Source organism: Diabrotica virgifera, chromosome 2 (genome assembly GCF_917563875.1).
Source record: "Diabrotica virgifera virgifera chromosome 2, PGI_DIABVI_V3a".
In the NCBI taxonomy this organism is placed as follows: domain Eukaryota; kingdom Metazoa; phylum Arthropoda; class Insecta; order Coleoptera; family Chrysomelidae; genus Diabrotica; species Diabrotica virgifera.
Window position 1 is genome coordinate 247,505,835 of NC_065444.1, and position 22,583 is coordinate 247,528,417.

Sequence of the window (22,583 nt, forward strand, 5' to 3'; positions counted from 1 at the left end):
CTTAACAAACCCTCAAAGTTTGAGACCGATCCATTAATTAGTTTAAGAGTTATTCTAATTGTTTATCCCAGAGACCTTTATTTTGCAATAACATAAGACAGAAAATAATGAAGATAGGGCAATTTGCGTATCCCAAATGAAAGTAGAAAACTGATACTATCAAAATGTACTAAAAAACGATAAAAAAATTATCTAATATAGTGAAAAATCCTAATGCCAAATTTGTGAAATTTTGTAGTTTAAAAAAATTTAGAATAACTTTAAAAATATTGTCCGTAGAAAAAGTCATTTTACATATTAGAAAAGCTGGTATTTTACACGAATTTTTAAAAATGTAGTTCAATTGGTGACTAGTCGTGATAAGTGAAGGGGGAGCTGGGAGCCGACAAATGCACGAGTTCAGAAACTAAAAAAAGCAACTTAAAACTACTATCATTTTCTATATCTCGGGATCTACTGAATATATTTTGATCGTTCTTTTTTTAATTTGTATGTAATTTTTCTGTACATTACAAATAAGCAATTTGTCTAGACATGTATTATTTAATAAACAGTCTAATTTGTTTAAACAATTTTTGAAAAAATAATTTTTTCCCAAAAATCCATGTTTTTAATCATACTATCCCTATTAATCATAGAAAAAGTTAAGGTATACTTTAATAAATAAATTATCTTCAATAAATAATTATCTAATAAAAATCATTTATTTATTAAAGTGTATTTAACTTTTTCTGTGATCATTAATGATACTATGATTAAAAAAATATATTTTTGTAAAAAAAATACTTTTTCAAGAATTGTTTAAACAAATTAGACTGTTTATTAATTAATAAATTTATAAACAAATTGCATATTTGTAATGTACGTAAAAATTACATACCAATTAAAAAAATATTCGCTTGAAATTGCTTTTTCTGTATTTTAACTCGCTGGATTTGTAGGTTCCCCCTAGTAATCGTTTGCACTACATTTTTGAAAAATCGTAGAGGGTGCTGTGAAGGTATAAGGTTTGTGCAATTTTTTTAAGAAAAAATACAAATCCCATTCTTTAAAATGGCATTAATGAGATTCCTTAATTATTATAAACAAATTAGCTGTGAATTAAAAAAACATATGGCTAACTTTGTCCCAAATGAGCCCAGGCTAAATTTTTTTATTTGAAAATTCGTGTTAAAATACTATCTTTTCGAATATATAAAAATATTGTTTCTACGGACAACATTTTTAAAGTTATTCTAAATGTTTATAAACTACAAAATTTTAAAAATTTGGCATTAGGATTTTTGATGTTAATTAATTTTTGTATCTTTTTTTAATACATTTTGATACTATCACTCTTCTACTTTCATTTGGCATACTCAGAATTGCTCTATCTTCATTATTTTCTGTCTTATCTTATTGCAAAACAGGTCTCTGGGATAAACAAATAGAATAACTTTGCGTAGCAACAAATTACCTTTTTAACTTTAAAAAATCGGCATTTTGAACGTTTTTCAATGTTCTAAAAAACTGAATTTTGTAATTTTATGTCAACTATTCAGTTTTTGAATGGAGTGCAAAAAATCGAAAAAATCGCGATTTTTGCATTAAATTGTTAATAATTAAAAAATGGACACGAACTCTAGGCAGGAAACAGGTAGGTTTTCTTCCTATAGGACAGTAACTAAAAAAGTAGTCAGCTACCTGGATCTTTGATTGTCCCGAGAAAATCCTTATTACCCTGGACTAGGTTAATTATGCCGGTAAGTGTAGAAAGTAAAGTAGTCAAAATTGTCAAAAATAGAAAATCATAATAGGCTTACTTCTGCGACGATGAACTCTCGTTGTTACTCGATACTCCCCAGTCGACATTTTTGGCTTTAACGGCAGTACGTTCTTCTTCGACGACCTCCCCTACTTTGTATTTGACCATCAGCTCTCTGGCGTCGCTGGAGTGGCCGACATCTTCGAATGCCTCGCTAGCTTCTTTACCAGCCTGTTCTAGCAGAACTTCTTCACCACCTGGGTGCTGCAAACAAAATTATATCATGTTAGTGAAACTTGTTTAAAACAATAATTTGCAGTAAAAATATATAATTTGAATAAGTATAATTTGTTTAAAAGAAAACAAAATAGTTTGAAGTAAAAATATATAAGTGTAGGATTCGTTAAAGACACTCGCAATAAAAGTCCGTATGATGCTTAACAGTTTTAATTAATAAAATAGACAACTAGATTATAGATACTGATAAGTTGACGAAATGTAAAAGTGTTTTCGTAATTGCGACCACACTTTACGTGTTCTTACAAAAGAATGCCTTTGGAAATAATCGCGTCTATGTACTATCGATATGGCCGGCTTTGTCATAATACGTCTTAAACTTCGCGTCTTTCTGATTACCCCGAACAACACGTTCAAAACTGTTACATCTAATCCCCCTATTTAGTCTATAGTGGAGTCACTGAAGGTGGATATGAGCTATTACCTCCGATTTGCATGATATGCATGAGAATTGGTGAGTTATTAGAGAATATCTCAAGGAACAAAGGTGACATGGTGCTAACTTGCGCTTTTACCATGGGGGTGGATGCCACCCCTTCTCGGGGGTGAAAATTATTTTATTAAAAATAATCCCATAATTCGATAGAGGGACAAATTTCAAGCAAAATTTGTTATATAAAGTTATTACAATAAATCAAAACTTTTTGAGTTATTAAAGATCAAAAATTTTAATTTTTCTTGAGAAAAATGCATGTTTTTAACCAATTTTTCATCAATAACTCAAAAAGTGTAAGTTTTTACAAAAAAGTTATAATTATCAAAATTGAGGCTAATAAAAAATTAAACAAAGCCCTTACTACAAACACCTTTTTGTGTTAACTAGAAGTGAATTATAGGTAATTGAATATATTTTTTTTTCGGCGAGTAAAAAACTCTAAGTATTCAAGCTGAAATAACGAGAAATTGATGCATTTTATAACATAAACTTATTAAACATTTGTCAAAGTACTTAAAAATATCTATTAAATGAGCCCCCGAACATGTTGATAGCGTTAAAATTTATGCTTCAAAATTTTTTCAAAATTTATCTTTTAAAAATTTTTCCAAAAATTTTATTGTTTTTTTTTAATAAACCCGTTCGTGTTTACGATATCAGGTTCATCTAAGAACTGTTTGAAAGATAATTCCAGGTGCTACTTAAGCACGTTGAACCTAATCTTTTAAACCCCTTACTTTTTTAAAAATAAAAGGTTCAATGACCCCGGTTGCATGGTTCCCACAGCAAAATTTAAGATTTAAACGTTTCTATCTCGGTTATTCTTTACCCTATAGAAATGGTAAAACAGGTAAAATATTTGCAATAGAAAAAACTAAAATTTGGTTATATATAATTTTTTACGTATATTGAGTATTTTTGGAGTTATTATCAAAAGAATATGAGAATTACAATAATTTTAAAAATTATGATTTTGTTAAATTAAATCTTTTTTTCAAAAATATGCATTCTAAACCGGTCAAAATTATCGAAAACATTAATTATGCTAATATAAAGAAGTTCTTGTAAGGATTACTATAAATTTTAATTTTTGTGGAAATGGCGTATGTTTAATTTTTCACTTTTTCCTAAAAAATTCGAAACAGTTATTTTATTTTCATTATAACTTGCTTAATTTTGACGCTATTACCTTGTTCTGAAGCTCATCTGATAGGTATTCCGAAGTACTTTGGCAAACGTTTAGAAGGAATATTTTATACATTGCATCGTTTTCCCGTTATTTAAGCTTGAATACTTAGATTTGAGTACTCGTCGAAAAAAATACACATTCAATTGCCAATAACTCACTTTGAACTAACATTAGTTTAGTTCTTTATGTGCGGAATGTATTCAATTTTTTATTATCTTCAATTTCAGTAATAATAACTTTTTTGTAAAAGCTTACTAGTTTTTGATTTATACGTGAAAAACCGATTTAAAACATGCATTTTTTTACGAAAAAATAAAATCTGGTCTTTAATAACTCAAAAAGTGTTGATTTATTTTAATAACTTTATATAACAAATTTTGCTTATAATTTGTCCCTCTATCGACTTGTGGTATTATTTTTAATAAAATAAGTTTCACCCCCGAGAAGGGGTGGCCCCCAGGGTAAAAGCGCAAGTTGGCATCATGTCACCTTTGTTCCTTGAGGTATCCTCTAATTACTCACCAATTTTCATGAAAATCGATGGAGGTTCAACGAAATCGGAGGTAAAAACTTTCAGTGTCCTTTTCAATTCTGATGGACAACTCAACGGTTTCTTATGGATTTTTGGCTGCTGATTACGAATTTCGAGGGTGGCTTTCGATCCGAGTGGTCAAAAAATTGTTATAAACAATTTAATTGTTCTGGCTCTGGCTCATAAACTAAAAGAGATACAAAAAAATGTTTCAAATAAAATTTGTTCCTTAATAAAAAAAACTAAGAAAAAAACGTTTACTAAACTCAAATCCAACAATTAGAACTCAAGATATTGTAAAATTAGTGCACGATGCAAATTGCAAAATAAGTATTATTCGAAGCTTTATCGATCGTAACTCGGCTTCTGCGCATGCAAATAAGCCTTATAAAGTCTCATTTTAAAGCTTAATTAATACGCTTTGAAACAAATTAATTTAATTAATAGGGTTTGTTAAATTATTTTATCTTCATTTGTTTTAAAGTTATACCTGTTTGAAGTTGTAATTTTCTTAATAAAATTGTACATTAATTTGTTTATAAGGGTTTCAAGCAAATTTAAGCTATTAACATTCATACTTTAATTAACAATAATGATAGAAGAACTCAAAAGGAACATTTTGAGCTTACGAAAATGTTAGCAAGTTTATTTTTTGCCAAGATATCGATATTTTAATAGCGCGCTCTGAGGCGCAAGATCGGCTCAGAGCGTAAAGGTTCACGCGCTAACTTCTCGATGAAAATTATAATTTCTATGTATATATACGTTATCTTCATTTTTCATTTTTGAAGATCCTAATAAAATTTTATCATATAATTCTTATAATTAAATCATCATACTGTACCTCGTATAACCTTTCAGTCTATTTACTTTGTCTTCTATTTTTTGTACTAAATGAGAAAAAAAACATTAAAAACTAATATTTCAGAAATAATATAACTAAAAAGTAAGTTGATATTATTTATTAAGAATAGGCAAGGCCTCCTGAGCAAAATAGTCTAACAAGACAGCAGTCGATCGGTGTTTTTACCGTGATATTATTTGACTGTGCGCCGATCTTGAGCCTCAGAGCGTGCTATTAATTTATCAATATCTTGGACAAAAATAAACCTACGAACACTTTCCTAAGCTCAAAATATTCCTTTTGAGTTCTTCTATTATTAATGCTAATTAAAGTATAAATGTTTATTGCTCAAATTTACTAAACACCCTTATAATCAAATTATTGTACAAATTTTTTTAAAGAAAATTATAACTTCAAACGAGTATAACTTTAAAAATGAAGATAGAGTAATTTGACAAACTTTTTTTAAAAGTCTATTAACTAAGCTTTAAAATGAGACCTTGAAAAGCTCATTTATATGTGTAGAAGACGAGTTTAATAAAGCGTCGAAAAATACTTACTTGACTGTGGGCCGATCTTGCGCCTCATAGCGCGCCATTAAAATATCGATATATTGGCCACAAATAAACTTACGAACATTTCCATAAGCTCAAATTGTTCCTTTTGAGTTCTGTTATCATTATTATTAATTAAAATATAAATGTTTATAGTTCAAATTTGCTTGAAACCCTTATAAACAAATTAATGTACAATTTTTAAAAAAAAATTACAACTTCAAACTGGTATAACTTAAAAACAAATAGTCAAAATAATTTAACAAACTTTGTTTGGAAGCCTATTAATTCTTCTTCTTTCTCGAAACTCCTTATGCCCCTCAGGGGCGTCGGAGGTTTTATTCATCTTCTATCCATCTCTTCCATTTCTTGCGGTCCTTTGCTAACTCTTTCATTTGTTGATGTGTTTTTCCTTTTTCCTGTCTAATATCTATAATCTGATCGATCCATCTCTTCCTTGGCCTCCCTTTCCTTCTTTTACCTATCTTTTCGATTCCATCACCTACTTTGGTAGTCTTCCCTGGTCCATTCTGTTAATGTGTCCATACCATTTTAATTTTCTTTTTTGTATCTTGGTTATTATCGATTCCTGTTTCAGTCTTTGTCTAATATCTTCATTTCTTATTCTGTCCAATTTCGTTTTTCCTGCTATTTTTCTTAACTGCTTCATCTCCGCTGCGTTTATTGTACTGTCTATTTTTGCATTGTTTACCCATGTCTCACTTGCATATATTAAAGTTGGTACAGAGATTGCGTTGTATACCTTCAGTTTTATTTCTTTATCTATTTCTTCCTTTCCAAATATTGTTTTATTTAGTGCATAGTAGATCTTATTTGCTTTTTTCGCTCTGTATGAGATTTCTTGATCTATCTTTCCATCCTCTGATATTATTACTCCAAGGTATTCAAACGTCGAGACTGTTTCTATTATTTCGTTTTTGCACCTAAATATCGTTTGGTTTATTTCTTCCCTTTTCTTTTGGGTTACTATCATGGTCTTCGTTTTCTTTACATTTACCTCCATTTTCAAATTTTCTATGTCCTCCACCCAGATATCGATTAATTTTTGCATTTTCTCTTTATTGTCTGCTATTAGTAGTAAGTCATCTGCATATAGTATTAATTTTTGCATTTTCCCTTTATTGTCTGCTATTAGTAGTAAGTCATCTGCATATAGTAATCCCTCCATTCTCACTGGTACTAAATTCCTGTACCCTATTATTGACTGTAATTGCCTTGACCTTCTTTTAACGCGAAGCCTATTAATTAAGCTTTAAAATGAGATCTTCTAACGCTCATTTGCATGCGCAGAAGCCGAGCTACGATCGATAGATAAGCTTCGAAAAATACTTATTTTGCAATTTGCATTGTGCACTAATTTTACAATATCTTGAGTTCTAATTATTGCATTTATGTTTAGTAAACGTTTTTTTCTTCGTTTTTTATTAAGGAATAAATTGAAGACCTATTTACAAAAACAACATAACTGTATTTTTAAGATTTCTGTAATTTGTTAGTGTAAAACCTAATTTCTATGAAAGAATTGGAAATTTTAATGACATTATTTATAAGTATTATAGATATAATATCTATAAATAATATCATTAAAATTTCCAATTCTTTCATAGAAATTGTATTTTTACACTAAAAAATTACAGAAATCTTAAAAATACAGTTATGTTGTTTTTGTAAATAGGTCTTCAATTTTATTTGAAATATTTTTTTGTATCTCTTTTAGTTTATGAGCCAGACCCTTATAAACAATTAAATTGTTTATAACAATTTTTTGACCACTCGGATCGAAATCCACCCTCGAAATTCGTAATCAGCAGCCCAAAATCCATAAGAAACCGTAGAGTTTGTCCATCAGAATTGAAAAGGACACGGTGACCCCTCTGGCGCCTAGACTATATTCTTCATTGTTTCCTGTAAACGGTACACAGATATAATATACATGAAATGATGAAATACGTTCAATTTGAAGCAACCAAGTTTTTTTAAGCAATGATTTGATGGTCAGTGTCGTAGTTAATACGAATCCCAAGGTCGACGACAAAGGCCAAACATGTAGATGATACGTGAGGCACCGTCAATTTGTTGCAGTGTGATCCAACCTAACGGAACAATAAGCGCCCCAGACCAATTATGTTGATCTCCCTACCTCTCTGATTGTAATGAAACGCGTTTTTGATTGAGATTTTAGACGAGAAGCCGCTATTATGTAATAAAATCGTAAAACCTTTTTATTTTTTTTATTCGTATGCTAAGTACAGAGAGTTGTATTAATTTTTAACCTTTGGCTGTCATGAGGTCAACGTTAAACCAGTTCTTATCTTCAAATGCAGTAAACAATGCTTTGGAAATGTACATATACTGTAAATGCAGCATTAAAAAAGCCTTTTTTTCGTTAAAGAAAAGTGTTGGGAGTTTGTTAGATATCACATACATTAAATTTAGTATATTTTAAATCTTCTTCCTCTTATTCATGCCTATTCTGTAACTCATTTCGATGATAGAAGTCAGGAAAATCGAATAGAAGTGGCCAAGTCGAATAGAAATAGTCAAAATCGGTATTCCATAACTCCCTCGGAATCTCTACAATCGGAATAGTGAATAGAAATGACTTCCGACAACATTTACCCTGTCGAAATTAGATTTCGATATCGGAATAATTATGCTTGACGCAAGCGCATTGTATTTTGTTTTGACGTTTATATTTTATATCTACTAAAAATAATTTATTACTACTTATTTATCATTATGTACTTAGTATTTTTACCTTTTGTATCTGCTTAATTTTTAGTCTGTGTTGGTACAATTTACTTAGGGAATTGTATATTTAATTTAGACATATTGTACGAGTATGCATTGAACCTAACCTTAAAATTTATTTGGCATCTGAATGCTGAATGTTTGCCAGTCACAGTGTTGCCAAACTTTTTTTGTTTATTTCTTGTACAATTTCAATCAATGGCATAATGTACAAGAATATATTGCACAAGAACGTTTAAAATATAAAGATAGACTTATAGCGTTGACAGTTTACTTGTATTTGTATCAATCAACGCTTATACAAAAGCAAATAATTATAGAAAAGACGTTGTTTTTGGGAAAAGTTGTTTATTAGTTATTTTAGCTGGAATCAAATCTTAAGATTGTATATTATTAGTAATATCTTACATCAAACATCTGATCTTCATCTATCTTTTTTATTTATCAGTTTATCTTCTTTTTTATAACAATTTTAATTAACTTTGATTTAAAACCATTTATCATCTTTTGAGGTTTTTGTGTCCAATATTTACACTAATATTTTATTGTTTACTTTTCAAAACTTTGCTTTTTGTTATTTCGAAACTATTTTTAAAAATGCAACTGTATGTGTGATAGTATGAAAAATTGAAGATATGGCAACGGTGTCGTAGTTCAATTTTAGAACCAGTAACAAACAGGTCACAGAACACTAATTTCGCTTGACAATGCGGGGTTGCCACCCCCTCTTGACCGCGTGAAATAGAAATTGCCGATTTCGATTTAACCTGCTTACGATGTGAGTTACAGTATACCAGTCCAAACATATGACGCGATAGATATCAAACATACAGAATAGGGCTGATTATTACCCCGTCTCCTCTCGAAGGTTGGCGATCCAAATGGCAATTTTAGTTTTGGAAACTGCCGCACGAAAAATTTCTGCAGATAAGCGGTAAAACCATCTTCTTAGGTCTTTCAGCCCCGAGTTCTGGCGTCTCCCTACTGATCTTTTGCCCTGTACTTTACCTTCTAATATGATTTGAAGTAGTTCATATATTTCCCCTCTCAACACACGGCCCAAGTATTGTATTTTTTTTTCTTTGATTATTTTTAGTAATTCATTTTGTTTCTTCATGCGCCGAAGTACCTCATTATCGAGGATACACCACCAGTGTTGGCGGTAGTAATTTTAGTAAGTGGGGTAGCCTTTTTGCTGCGCTACCCACATTAAAGAGCTGAATTGTTATTTCAGGCCTTACTGCAAAGGACTTGAGGACTGTGTTTCCAATAGCGATGGTTCTTACAGGCTGAAGAATGGATGAGGTCACAGAATTTAGAGCAAAGAAAGATTACACAACTTTTTTATTTGCGATTGTTATATTATAATTAGATTTAAAACGTGAGGCTCAACATGGCCTTTTGCACTATGATTTATGATGAATCAGAAAACCTTTTCTTTCGTGATCATTTGAAAATAGAATTAGTGAAAATGCCCGCGTTTATAAGTGAAAACTATCGCGGACCGCGAGAGACGATCTAGTCTGGTGTGAGTAAGAATTACTACTACGTTGTTTTACATATATTTTTTATTAGCCGGAGGCTGACGAGCTTACAAGAAATTAGAGCAAATAATGATTTTACACTAAGAAAAAGATGAATGTAAATTAAAATTAAATATTCTTATTATTTTATATATTTTAAAATTAATATTATGTTTCTGGAACATAGACTGCCCGCGTTGAAGTATTTACTTCAAAATGAAAGAAAAAGTGATCTGAGAAAATAAGTAAACTTAACTTTAAAGTGATACAAGAAATAATTACATATTCTTAAACTAGAGCAATACATATAAAGATGTACTTAACAACAATTAAAATTTTAAGTTTCTACTTTGTCCACAGGAAGAGGACAGAGTTTTGTAATAGGTCTGTTAAAATATCCATCCCTAGTCTTTATTCTAACACTACGGACCTTACCGTCTTTACCAGTAAACAATTCTACAACTCTTGCTAATGGCCAGTGAAGGGGTGGAACTTTATCTTCTTTTAACAGAACTAAGTCGTTTACTTCAAGGTTTTTCTGTGGTGTTAACCACTTGGGGCGATTCTGAAGTTGATTTAGATAATCAATTTTCCAGCGTTTGGCAAATGATTGTTGAATCTTAGTGTAGTTTTGCCAAATCGTTAATCTATTGTCAGGTATTTCTGTCACTTCCTCTTCAGGGAATGACGTAACTGGTTTTAATATTAGGAAATGTCCTGGAGATAATGTGTCAAAGTCATTCGGATCATTTGACATAGCACAAAGAGGGCGTGAGTTTAGTACTGCCTCTATTTGTGCGAGAACTGTGCTAAAGGCTTCAAAAGTTAAAGTGGTATTGCCTAAAAGTCTCAAAATGTGATATTTGGCGCTTTTTATGGCCGCTTCCCAAATTCCACCTTGATGCGGAGAATGGGCTACAATGAATTTCCATTGGATTTCAGAAGAGGAGAGAAAATTTAGTATAGACTCAGAAGTTTCTTTTTGTTTAAGAAATAGTGCTACTTCCTTCAACTGATTTCTAGCTCCTAGAAAATTAGTGGCGTTATCTGAGTAGATAATTTGTGGGCAGCCTCTCCTACTAATGAATCTTTTTAAAGCAAGTAAGAAACTTTCAGTAGAGAGACCTGTGACTAATTCAATGTGCACTGCACGAGTAACCATACATACGAACAACGCTATGTAAGATTTTATTTTTGGGGCCTTTCTTAAATTAGAACTTTTTATAAGAAATGGACCACCGAAGTCTAGTCCAACATTGGTAAATGGAGGGGAGAAACATGAACGTTCCCGTGGTAAGTCAGCCATTAACTGTGTGGCTGTCTTTGCCTTAAATTTAAAACAATCGTGACATTTGTTAATTATTCTTTTTGTTTCCTTAAGACCATTTAGACACCAATATCTCAAGCGAAAATTAGAAAGTGTATTTTGAGGGCCTGCATGACATAATCTTATATGTTCTCTATGCAGCATTAATTTTACTATGTGATTATGAGAGGGTAGAAGTAATGGATACTTCTGGTCATATGGGACGTCTGAGTATCTTAGACGACCACCTACACGAATCATTTGCTGATTATCTATGAAGGGGTTAAGTTTTAAAATTGTCTTATTTGAAATTATTTCCTTATTTTCCAGACAAGAAAATTCTCGAGAAAAATGTGCTTTCTGCAAAAGTTTTATTATTAAATTTTCAGCATTTTTTAATTCTGAAACAGAGAAGGGTCCAAAACATTTTTCATTTGGAAACTTGAAATTGTGAATGTACCTGAGAATAAGTGCGATACTGCGTTGAAATTTTGAGAAATTTGAAAATTTGAGAGATACATTTTCAATGAAACTTGTAGTGTTTTCTTGTGCTACATGAACCATTTTCTTTTCCTCAGGTATTTTACTTACCTTTGGTTTTGAGTCATAACTAGATAAATCTAAGTCATAATTAAGTAGAAATGAGGGACCTTGAAACCAAAATGTTGAATTTACAAGTTCAGGAGCTGATAAGCCTCTTGACGCAATATCTGCGGGGTTTTGTTTTGACTTTATATATCTCCATTTAAACTGTGAGTTTCCTTGTATTTCAGAAACCCTGTTTGCAACAAACTGTGACCATCTCGAGCTATGTGAGCCTAACCAAGCAAGTACAATTTCTGAGTCCGTCCAACAGTTTATTGAATCTATGTGAGTTAATTTATTATTAAAAATTTCAATTATTCTTTTAGTAAGCTTGCTGCATAAAACAGCACCCATAAGTTCTAACTTAGGTAAAGTCAATGTTTTTAGTGGAGATACCCTACTTTTAGAGGTGATTAGTGTGGAAGAGACGTTTCTAGAGCTATAAGTTACTCTAATATATATGCAGCTAGCGTATGCCTTTTCACTAGCGTCGGAAAATGCGTGTATTTGAATACTACATATATTATCTTCAATAAAGAAAGGTCTATGAATGTTTAAGTGTTTTAGAGCTGAAATATCTTTGAGAAAATTTAACCATTCATTTAAGAGTGTTGGATCTAAGCTTTCATTCCACTGAATTTTTGAAAGCCAAATTTTTTGCATTATTATTTTTGCAGTCACTATTACAGGATTAATTAATCCCTTGGGGTCGAAAAAGCTTGCGATTATTGAGAGCACTTGTCTCTTAGTGTAGGAATCTTTTATTCCAATTTCTGGTACTGAAATAGAGAAGCTATCTAATTTAGAGTCCCAACAAAGACCTAATATTTTATTAAAATGATTTTCTGGAGATATAACATATGTATTGTCAGTTGAAAATTGTGAAATATTTTCCAAAAATTGTTGAGAATTTGAACACCATTTGTGAAGAGATATGCCTGCCTTTTGTAGCAGTGCAGTGATTTGCTCATGCGCAAGTGTGAGTGTTTCAATACTATTTGTACCATATAATATGTCATCAATATAGCACGAATTTATGAGCATATCATGAGCGAGAGGATATTCTTCCTTATGCATGTTGGCGAGTTCAATTAAACATCGTGTACTGAGAAAGGTAGCTGGTTTCGTTCCATAGGTAACCGTTTCTAATTGTATACATTTTAATGGCTCCGAGGGAGAGTTACGCCACAAAATGTTCAACAAGAAAGTTTGGTTGGGGTTAATTCTGATTTGTCTAAACATCTTTTTTATATCAGATGTAAATACATACTTGAAAAGTCTAAAATTGACTAAAGTGTCAAATAGTTCTGGTTGTGTGGTATAACCCTTTAACATAATGTCATTAAGGCTAAAACCAGAAGTGGTTTTCATCGATGCGTCAAAAACTACACGCAAACGAGTTGTGAGAGAAGTGTCCTTTTCTACACTGTGGTGGGGTAAGAAATATTTGTTTTCTGAGTGTATATTTTGCAGAGACAAAGGAACATAATTTGCATGTCCTAATTCAACATATTCATCTATAAAAGATTTATATTGTTTATATAGAGAATTATTTTTTGAAAATTTGTTTTCCAAATTTAGAAATCGCTTTCGAGCCATTTGGAAAGAGTCACCCAATTTATTATTTTCATTAGGCGTGCATAGGGGTAAATCTACTTGAAACTGTCCATTCGGTAGGACTTGTGTGGTGTCTTTAAATATTTCCTCAGCCTTTTCATCGTCAGGGGTTAAGCGTTTTATTTCGGGAACTTCTTCAATGTCCCAAAATTTTTGGAGAAGATTATTTACGTTGTCTTCTTCAGTGTGAGATTGAATAAATAGGGAAATATTATTCGAGAGTGAATAATTGCAATTTGAGTGAGAATGCACGTTTTTCTTGGATGAATTTTGTGTAGATAGGTTGCCAAAAAGGACATATCCTAAATGAGTGTTTTGAAGCACTGGAAGACCTGCTCCAATATGAATTAAGCCATCTTTTAATAAATCACAGTAGATTTCTGCACCTAATAAGAGGTCGATTCTACCTGGTGAGGAGTAAGAGGGGTCACTGAGCTTTATGTCAGCTGGTATTTTTATTTTGCTACGATCTAGAGGTACCTGTGGTATTTTGCACGTGATTTCATCCAAAACTGCACATGATACTTTAAATTTCATATCTTTGTTTTTATATGGGAAAAATTCAATATTTACCATTTCATTTGAGATGGAACAATTTTGAGAGATTGTGGATATTTGTAATTTTTTATTAGTAGTAGTGTAATTTAGTTTATTTACTAAATCTTTTGTTACAAAGCTCGACTGAGATCCATTATCGAGAAGACATCTCGCGTGTACAGGTTGTCCACTTTTAGAGTAAATTGTTACCAGCGCTGTGGCTAGCAAAACTTCGGTTTTTGGAGTGAAAGTTGAGAGAGAAGAGATGCAAGATGAATTTTGACTTGGTGAGTTTGAGAGTTGACAATTTTCATTTGTCTGAGTGCTTAAGTGGGTAGAAGTGTTTGGTGATTCATTATATGAATGTGGAGTATTGTTTCTTTGAGTGACTTGGGCATTATTATTCCCTTGAGGAGCATTTAAATAATTTTGAGAGTTATGTGGTGTACTATGGCGAGTTTGTGAATCACCCTGTATACTTGAGGGTGATTGAGAGGTTTGTGGTGCATTAAAGCGTGTTTGTTGCCTATTGGGGTGACTTTGATTATCGTCATGTGAATTTGAAGCAGTTTGATTGTTTCGAGTGGGAGAGAATGAATTATTTTCATGAGTGCGAGAAAATTGTTTTCATCATGGAGGAGTGTATTGTGTTTTTTATTGCAAATTTTACATGTGTATTTAGATATACATTGATTAGTAAAATGCTTAGTGCCAAAACAGTTTCTGCAAAGCTGTGCTTGCTTTACAAAATTAAATCTTTCTCGAGAATTTGAGTCTTTAAATAAGTTACACTGATATATTTTATGACCAGTTTGTTTACAAAATATGCAATTTTCATATCTAGATTTATTATCATTTATAGTGGATATATGAGCAGTTTTTTGAGTGGTTTTATTATTGGACTTTGACTGAGTGTCAGAGTAATTAAGTTTTTCTAAAACATCGCATCTTTTTTCTAAAAAGTCAAAGAATTGTTTAAGTGTTGGAACATTCCTAGAACCTACTTCATATTCGAAAGCCTTGTGAGAAGCAAAATCTATTTTTTCTAAAAATATTTCTATTAAGAGCGAGTCCCAATGTTCAATTGGAACTTCGAGGTTACCAAGAGCTTGAAGCGTTTGCTTCGTTTGTACAAGAAAATCTCTTAGTACTTGTGGAGTGCATTTGACTAGAGATGGAGACTTTAGCAACTTTTTTATAAGAGTACTAATGACTCGTGATTTGTCATCATATCTCTCTTTTAGAGTTTTTATAGCGATAGCAAGATTAGCGTCTATTACCTCTAAACTGCTAATTAAGTTTAAAGGTTCTCCTTTGAGAAATGATTTTAAGTATATAAATCTTTGTATATTATTTAAACTTGAGTTATTTAAAATTAGAGTTTCGAATAGTTGAAAAAATTCATTAAATTGAGAAAAATTGCCGGTAAAATTTTTTATGCTTATTTCAGGCAGCTTAGCACTGGAAACAGCATTATTGTTTGAACTACGTGCTTCATTTTCTGTTGAGTTTAATTCTATTATTTTTCTTTGTAAACCTTTGAGTGCGTTAAAGTATTTTTCTTCCACATTTGCTCGATCAGTTGCTTGCTGTTCGCTGTCATCAATCTGTTCAATTTGTAATTGAATCTCTTCATATTGTGTGAAAAGATTGCAAAGTTTTTCTTTCCTATTTTCGAAATCCAGTATGTCGTTTTCTGTGTCTTTTTTGGCTGTAAGCCATTTTGAGATACGTGTAATTGAGGATTTAAGTGATTTTCGCGTTTTCTTTAAACCTTCCATTTTTTATTTAAAGTGAATTTATTCCGAAATAAATACCAAGAGAGTGAACAATTTTGTTCAGTGTAATTGTCTTTTTTAACTAAGACGTGATTCTAAATTTGTATTTAATTTAAGAGAATATTTTAAAACAAAATTTAATAAACAAATAATGTTTTTCATAGAGAGCGTTACGCGAGACAATCGGTATAGTAATAATCAAATGCGGGTAAATACAATACTTTTCAGTGTCAGCTATCTTTAGCTATAATAAATACTGAGAAAGATCTGTGTCAAATCAGAGAGCCATTAGTTCATAAAAATCTGAAAATACATAAATAAATGCCGAATATTTACTACATAAATACGTGACTAAATACACCAATATGGAGCGTTTATATAATGCGTAAATTAAAAAGAGTTATGACCTCACCAAAAGTGTATCCAATTGCACTTCACTTTCGGTTCGCGTTAAAGTTTCTGGGTCTACAGTACCGCGTACCGCGCACTTTTTACAAACACGTGTGTCTTATCTGGAGCAAAGCGAAGGCCGAACGCTAACTTTAATGGCTGTGTTTATGAAATATTTCCTGGAGAGTCCATTTTTTTATATGGGGTAACGGTTAACGGGATACCGGCTTTTGCAGTTCCTGTGCCTCTTCGGCGGTGATTTTTTGCTTCTTTGGTACCTCCTCCTTCTTTCTTCAGTCCTGTTTATCAAAGAATGCGGGATCGAAAGGACCACTAATGGGGTAGCCTTTTTGCTGCGCTACCCACATTAAAGAGCTGAATTGTTATTTCAGGCCTTACTGCAAAGGACTTGAGGACTGTGTTTCCAATAGCGATGGTTCTTACAGGCTGAAGAATGGATGAGGTCACAGAATTTAGAGCAAAGAAAGATTACACAACTTTTTTATTTGCGATTGTTATATTATAATTAGATTTAAAACGTGAGGCTCAACATGGCCTTTTGCACTATGATTTATGATGAATCAGAAAACCTTTTCTTTCGTGATCATTTGAAAATAGAATTAGTGAAAATGCCCGCGTTTATAAGTGAAAACTATCGCGGACCGCGAGAGACGATCTAGTCTGGTGTGAGTAAGAATTACTACTACGTTTTTTTACATATATTTTTTATTAGCCGGAGGCTGACGAGCTTACAAGAAATTAGAGCAAATAATGATTTTACACTAAGAAAAAGATGAATGTAAATTAAAATTAAATATTCTTATTATTTTATATATTTTAAAATTAATATTATGTTTCTGGAACAGTAAGTTATTTAATTCATATATTGATAAAGATTCCAACACAACGTCGTTAGGCCAGCCCATAGTAAAATTACCAAGCACTGACGGTACCAGTTCCTAGTCGTGTTGGAAGGATCTGTATCAGCTGCTGACTTCCCTTGAACCGTGTTCGTTTACCGACAAACGACGGGAGAGCTCAAGCCACTCCGCGACGGCTATAAATAGTAGAGCTTCAAGATACGATACAATATAGATACTTTTTAAGTATTGAGTATTGTATTGGTTATGCCAATGAAGTATCGTATCGAGTATCGATATCGGCAATACTTTCTTATAAAAATATCGTATTGATATTGATTTCGATACGATATCGATACAGTACTCGATAAAATATCGACATAAAAAGGATTATACATCTGAGCTGTGTAGGCCCTTTATGCCCACTTTTGCATGCTTGGCAAATGGACATTAGTCTAAAAATATTACGAATATTTCTTATAACTTATATGTATATTCTTATAAAGATTGAATATTGCTGAATGCTTCTTTGAAAGTCGACAAATACTTACTAATTCTGTATTGTTTAAAAACTACTTTTGAAAATATAGGGAAATCCCCGGAGATGCGGAATAACTCACAATTCAGTAATTCAGTAACAGTCATTTACTCACTCTCAAAAGTTCCAAGTTCAGGCACTCAAGTGTAAAATATTATAACAGCTGATGCTTGGGTTGCAGATCACTTATACTTTTATCCTTTTATGTAATAAATAATTATGATCTAAATACCTATTCCACAAAATATAATCAAACAACTGTGGCGTTTAACTTTTTTTCTCGATATCGATATTTTCAATAATATCGAGGCAAGCGTATAGACAATACAAGAGTATTGTATTGATTTCAGATAATGAGTATCGTATCGACATTAATATTGCTAAGGTATGTATTGTATCGGTATCGTATTGGTTTTCGATACGATATCAATACAATATCGATATTTTTATCGAATTGTATTGATTGATTGCCGTCTCTAGTTTTTATTTTTTTCTATTATGGTCCATTTCATGAGCATTTTTTAGTGCGTCACAAATGATAGAAAAAAAAAAAGGCAAGTCCGTGATAATACACATTTATAACATTTATTCTAACATGACATTTTAGTTAAATCTGACAGTTGTCACGTTTTATTTGCAATTTGGCTTGGCATAAAAACAAATCAATTGTGTTTATTGCATTTATAAAATTGTATTTTCTTTGATTTGTATAGTCATAAATTGTACAGATTATATTCGTAGATATATTATATAATTCTTAAATAATTTTTTTTCCAATTATAGCGCCATCTATCGACAACTAGAATAAATGTTATAAATGTCTGTAATCACCGACGTGCCTTTTTTTTCATACAATTTAATGCGTTAAAAAGAAATCGAAAAACTGTGACGCACTGAAAGATGCTCATGAGAAAAAGAATACATACTTTCTATTTCTCAAGGTAAAGGTATAATCTCAAGGTAAAGTAATGCTACATATAATCAAGGAGAGACTAAAATATTCCTTCAAAGAGAAATTCCACAATAGCAAACTGGTTTTACCAAAGGTAGAGGTACTCGAGAACACTTTTTGAATATAAGACAGATAATCGAAAAATCTATGGAATTCAATATTCCACTGTACATATAATATGGTTTATATGTTATAGTCAAAGCCCGAATTTCAGGCACTCCTAGGTTTGACTAGGCAATCCTCAGGTCTGACTGACGGTCTTAGTCAAAGCCTGAAATAAATTACAGTTTCGGCCTTTGACTAGTCAAACCTAGGAGAGACTAAGTTGGTCAGGCAAAGGTCGAAATTTAATTTTATGAAATCGGGGTTTGACTAGTCAAACCCCGATCAGCTATTAAAATGTCGTAATTTGTTAGATTAGGTTTAATAAAACGTCATTTTTTAATTGTAATATTTATTATTTTTATACTGTCGTAATTAAAATAAAAAAATAAGAGTTTGAGGCATGATGTTGAGGCATTATGGGATTTAGAGTTACACAATAGGTTAGACAGGTGGCTTTCAATTTTTTTGAGTGATGTACCTACCACAAAATTCTTATAATTATTTTTGGTACCACCTAACTAAAATACCTATGGCGGTAGTTAATCTAATTAACTATAAATATGATAAATTTTTGCTGTTTTGCGTTTTGTGTACCACTGCACACAATGATATGTACCACCATTGGTACATGTACCACAGATTGAGAAGCCCTGCGTTAGACCTTTTACACTTACATAATTTTGAAGAGCAATTCTTATTGCAGTAGCATTTTATAAAGCCTTGTCCCCCAAATTTAGATCTTTTGTACTAATTTCTCTTAGAGACAGAACGTCTTCGAAATTAAGAAAATTTTCTTTGCATTCTCTTATTTGTTGAAAAAAGTGTGTTTATTGTTCCGTATTTCGTACCAATTCTACATAAACCGTCAACTGTTTTATCTTGTATGATACCCAAAATATTTAGAGTATCTCCTTTAGCTCTATCAAAGCTGGGAATAGGTATGGTTAAAGTTTATCTGATCGAAATTGGAGGAATTTTTTTTCACTTAATTGTTTCGTAGCATTGGCCTGGGCATAAAGACCTTCAATCGCCTTTCCCTTTATTTATTTTAATCTTTTCTGTCTTTGCACAACGCGTGTCTATACCATCTGATTACAAACTATGCTCGAATATGCGTCAGAGCTCTCTTTTTGGCAAATACAGTCAAACCCGCTTATTAGAATACATCTTAAAGGAATATCCCGGTTTAAGGAATAGAAATTTGAGGTACCGAAACGTTTCTAAAAGCAACCAATGATCGGTTATTAGAATATCCCGGTTATAGGAATACTTTTGATTAGCACGAAGGCTATTCCAATAAGCGGGTTCGACTGTACAACAAACCACACCTGAAGAAGTAATCTGAATTGTTTGACAATTTTCTTCCTCCACTAGTGACGACGGTTCAGGGCCTTCGTTAGTACTATGGTGATCCTTACTTTTGATAGTGCTCAGCCTACAGGTGGGTTGACATTACGAGTGTATTACTTTTATGCAATGCATAGATACAAATGTACCTACTGCTTGAGTTTGAAAATAGATAATAAAATATCTGACAATAGCACGGGCAAAATACGTAAGCGTAACCCGCCTTAATGTTATGAAACAATTAAGTGAAAAAAATTTCCTGCAATTTCGAATGGAAAAACTGTAACAATACCTATCCTTAGCTTTGATAGAGCCAAAGAAGGTGCTCGAAATATTTTGGGTATCTAAAAGATAAAACAATTGACGGTTCATATAGAGTTGGTACGAAATAAGGAACAATAAACACACTTTTTTCAAGAAATCGAATAAGAGAATGCAATGAGAATTTTCTTAATTGTCTCTAAGAAAAATTAGTACAAAAGATTCTAAATTTGGAGGACAAGACTTTATAAAATGCTACTGCAATAAGAAATGCTCTTCAAAATTATGTGTAAAAGGTCTAATGTATTGTGTAACTCTAAATGCCATAATGCGTCAACATCAACATGTGAGAATAAACACTAATATAAAAAAAATTATTTCGACAATATAAGAATAAAATTAAACATTAAAATTAAAAAATGACGTTTTATTAAACCTAATTACGACATTTTAATTAAATTACAAATTACGACATTTTAATAGCTGATCGGGGTTTGACTAGTCAAACCCCGATTTCATAAAATTAAATTTCGACCTTTGCCTGACCAACTTAGTCTCTCCTAGGTTTGACTAGTCAAAGGCCGAAACTGTAATTTATTTCGGGCTTTGACTAAGACCGTCAGTCAGACCTGAGGATTGCCTAGTCAAACCTAGGAGTGCCTGAAATTCGGGCTTTGACTATAACATATAGATTATCGTAAAGCGTTCGACAGGGTCAAGCTGAGATACGTGACTATGGCGAATACTAAAAGAAGTAGGCGTACCACAACACAAATCCTTATTTCGCTTATAACTGAATAGACGGCCGGAGTGTGACGTCACTGCTAACTGCGGCTATATTCAGTGTTATGATCACTTTCCAAACAAACATTGTAAACACGTTGAAAAGATAGGGTTTACCGAATCTCAAGACTTTTTAATTAGTATAAAGTTAAAATTTTTCTTCCTGTGCCATTTTTTATGTTTAATTATAGTGTTTATTTAATTTCACTATCTTAATTCGGTCTCCTAAGCCTTACTTCAGCCATACATACATTTTATTGCTATTTATATAAAGGTACATTCCATGTCAAATCACTCAGGCAAAAAATTTTGGATCTCCGATTTGTCTGAAAATTGGTGTATAGCTTCTGCGGGACGTAAAAATAGGATATTTAAGGTCAAAAAATCTCCTTCTTTTTTTCTCAAAATGTGATTTTATGCGATTTTACAGTGATTTGGTGTTTATTTAAACAAATTTGCATTTTCTGTCGTAAAGTATCGATGAAAAACATAATATTTTAATAGAAAGGACTCAAAAATGTCATTATATGGCATTATAACAAGTTATTTTGAATCAAAACAAGTTTTTGATCAAATTTTATAGTGTAAAAAACGTTAAAATACCGTTTTTTACATTTTCCTCCGTTCCCAAAATACATCATCATCGATTTGGCTGAAAATTTGCCCACAGATAGCCAAAAGATAGGACTTTAAGTGGTTAGAAGGATTTGAATTATATTACAATACCAAAAAAGTTACATGCAGTAATATCAGACTCAAAAGTATATATTAGTCCAGTCGGGATAGCATTAGACCTTGAATGCCGAGCTGCCCAAAATTTTATTTTTCTGATCTTTAGGGGAGTCAATAGTAGCCTAAATTTAAAATCACGAATGAATTCCTCCGTTACGTTAGCCTCCATCTTGGTTTTAAAGGAGAACCTGTTTTGCTCAATATCTCCACCATTTTTAACTTTTCGACAAAAATGGTAGGAACTGAAATTGTTCCAAATAAATCGTATTTACAATTATTACAATTTCTTTTTAACAATTTTTGTCGTGAGGTCGATATTTTTGAGTTAAATTGTACTTACAGTAGACGCCTATATGTTTGACTATAATATTGCATGTAACTTTTTTGGTATTGTAATATAATTCAAATCCTTCTCACCACTTAAAGTCCTATGTTTTGTCTATCTGTGGGCAAATTTTCAGCCAAATCGATTATGATGTATTTTGGGAATGGAGAAAAATGTAAAAAACGGTATTTTACGTTTCTGCACTATAAAATTTGATCAAAAGCTTGTTTTGAATCAAAGTAACTTGTTATAATGCCATATAATGACATTTTTGAGTCCCTTCTATTAAAATATTATGTTTTCCATTGATACTTTACGATAGAAAATGCAAATTTGTATAAATAAACACCAAATCACTGTAAAATCGCATAAAATAACATTTTGAGAAAAAAGAAGAAGATTTTTTGACCTTAAATATCTTATTTTTACGTCCCGCAGAAGCTATATACAAATTTTCAGACAAATCGGAGGTCCAAATTTTTTTTGCTCCAAAATTGAGTGATTTGAAATGGAATGACCCTAAAACATCATGCTTTATTATTTACACAACGTTGTAAAATTGTTGTAATAACTATA

The 22,583-nt window shown here is 31.7% G+C and overlaps 1 protein-coding gene across 1 annotated transcript in view; it reads right to left on the reverse strand.

The window, feature by feature from the left end:
* Positions 1-22,583, reverse strand: part of LOC114327319 (cytochrome b5) — a 102,629-nt gene that overhangs the window by 11,683 nt on the left and 68,363 nt on the right. Inside the window, exon 2 of the mRNA XM_028275906.2 lies at positions 1,803-2,008. Coding sequence (XP_028131707.1) covers positions 1,803-2,008 — 206 coding nt within the window. The remainder of the gene's footprint in view (positions 1-1,802; positions 2,009-22,583) is intronic.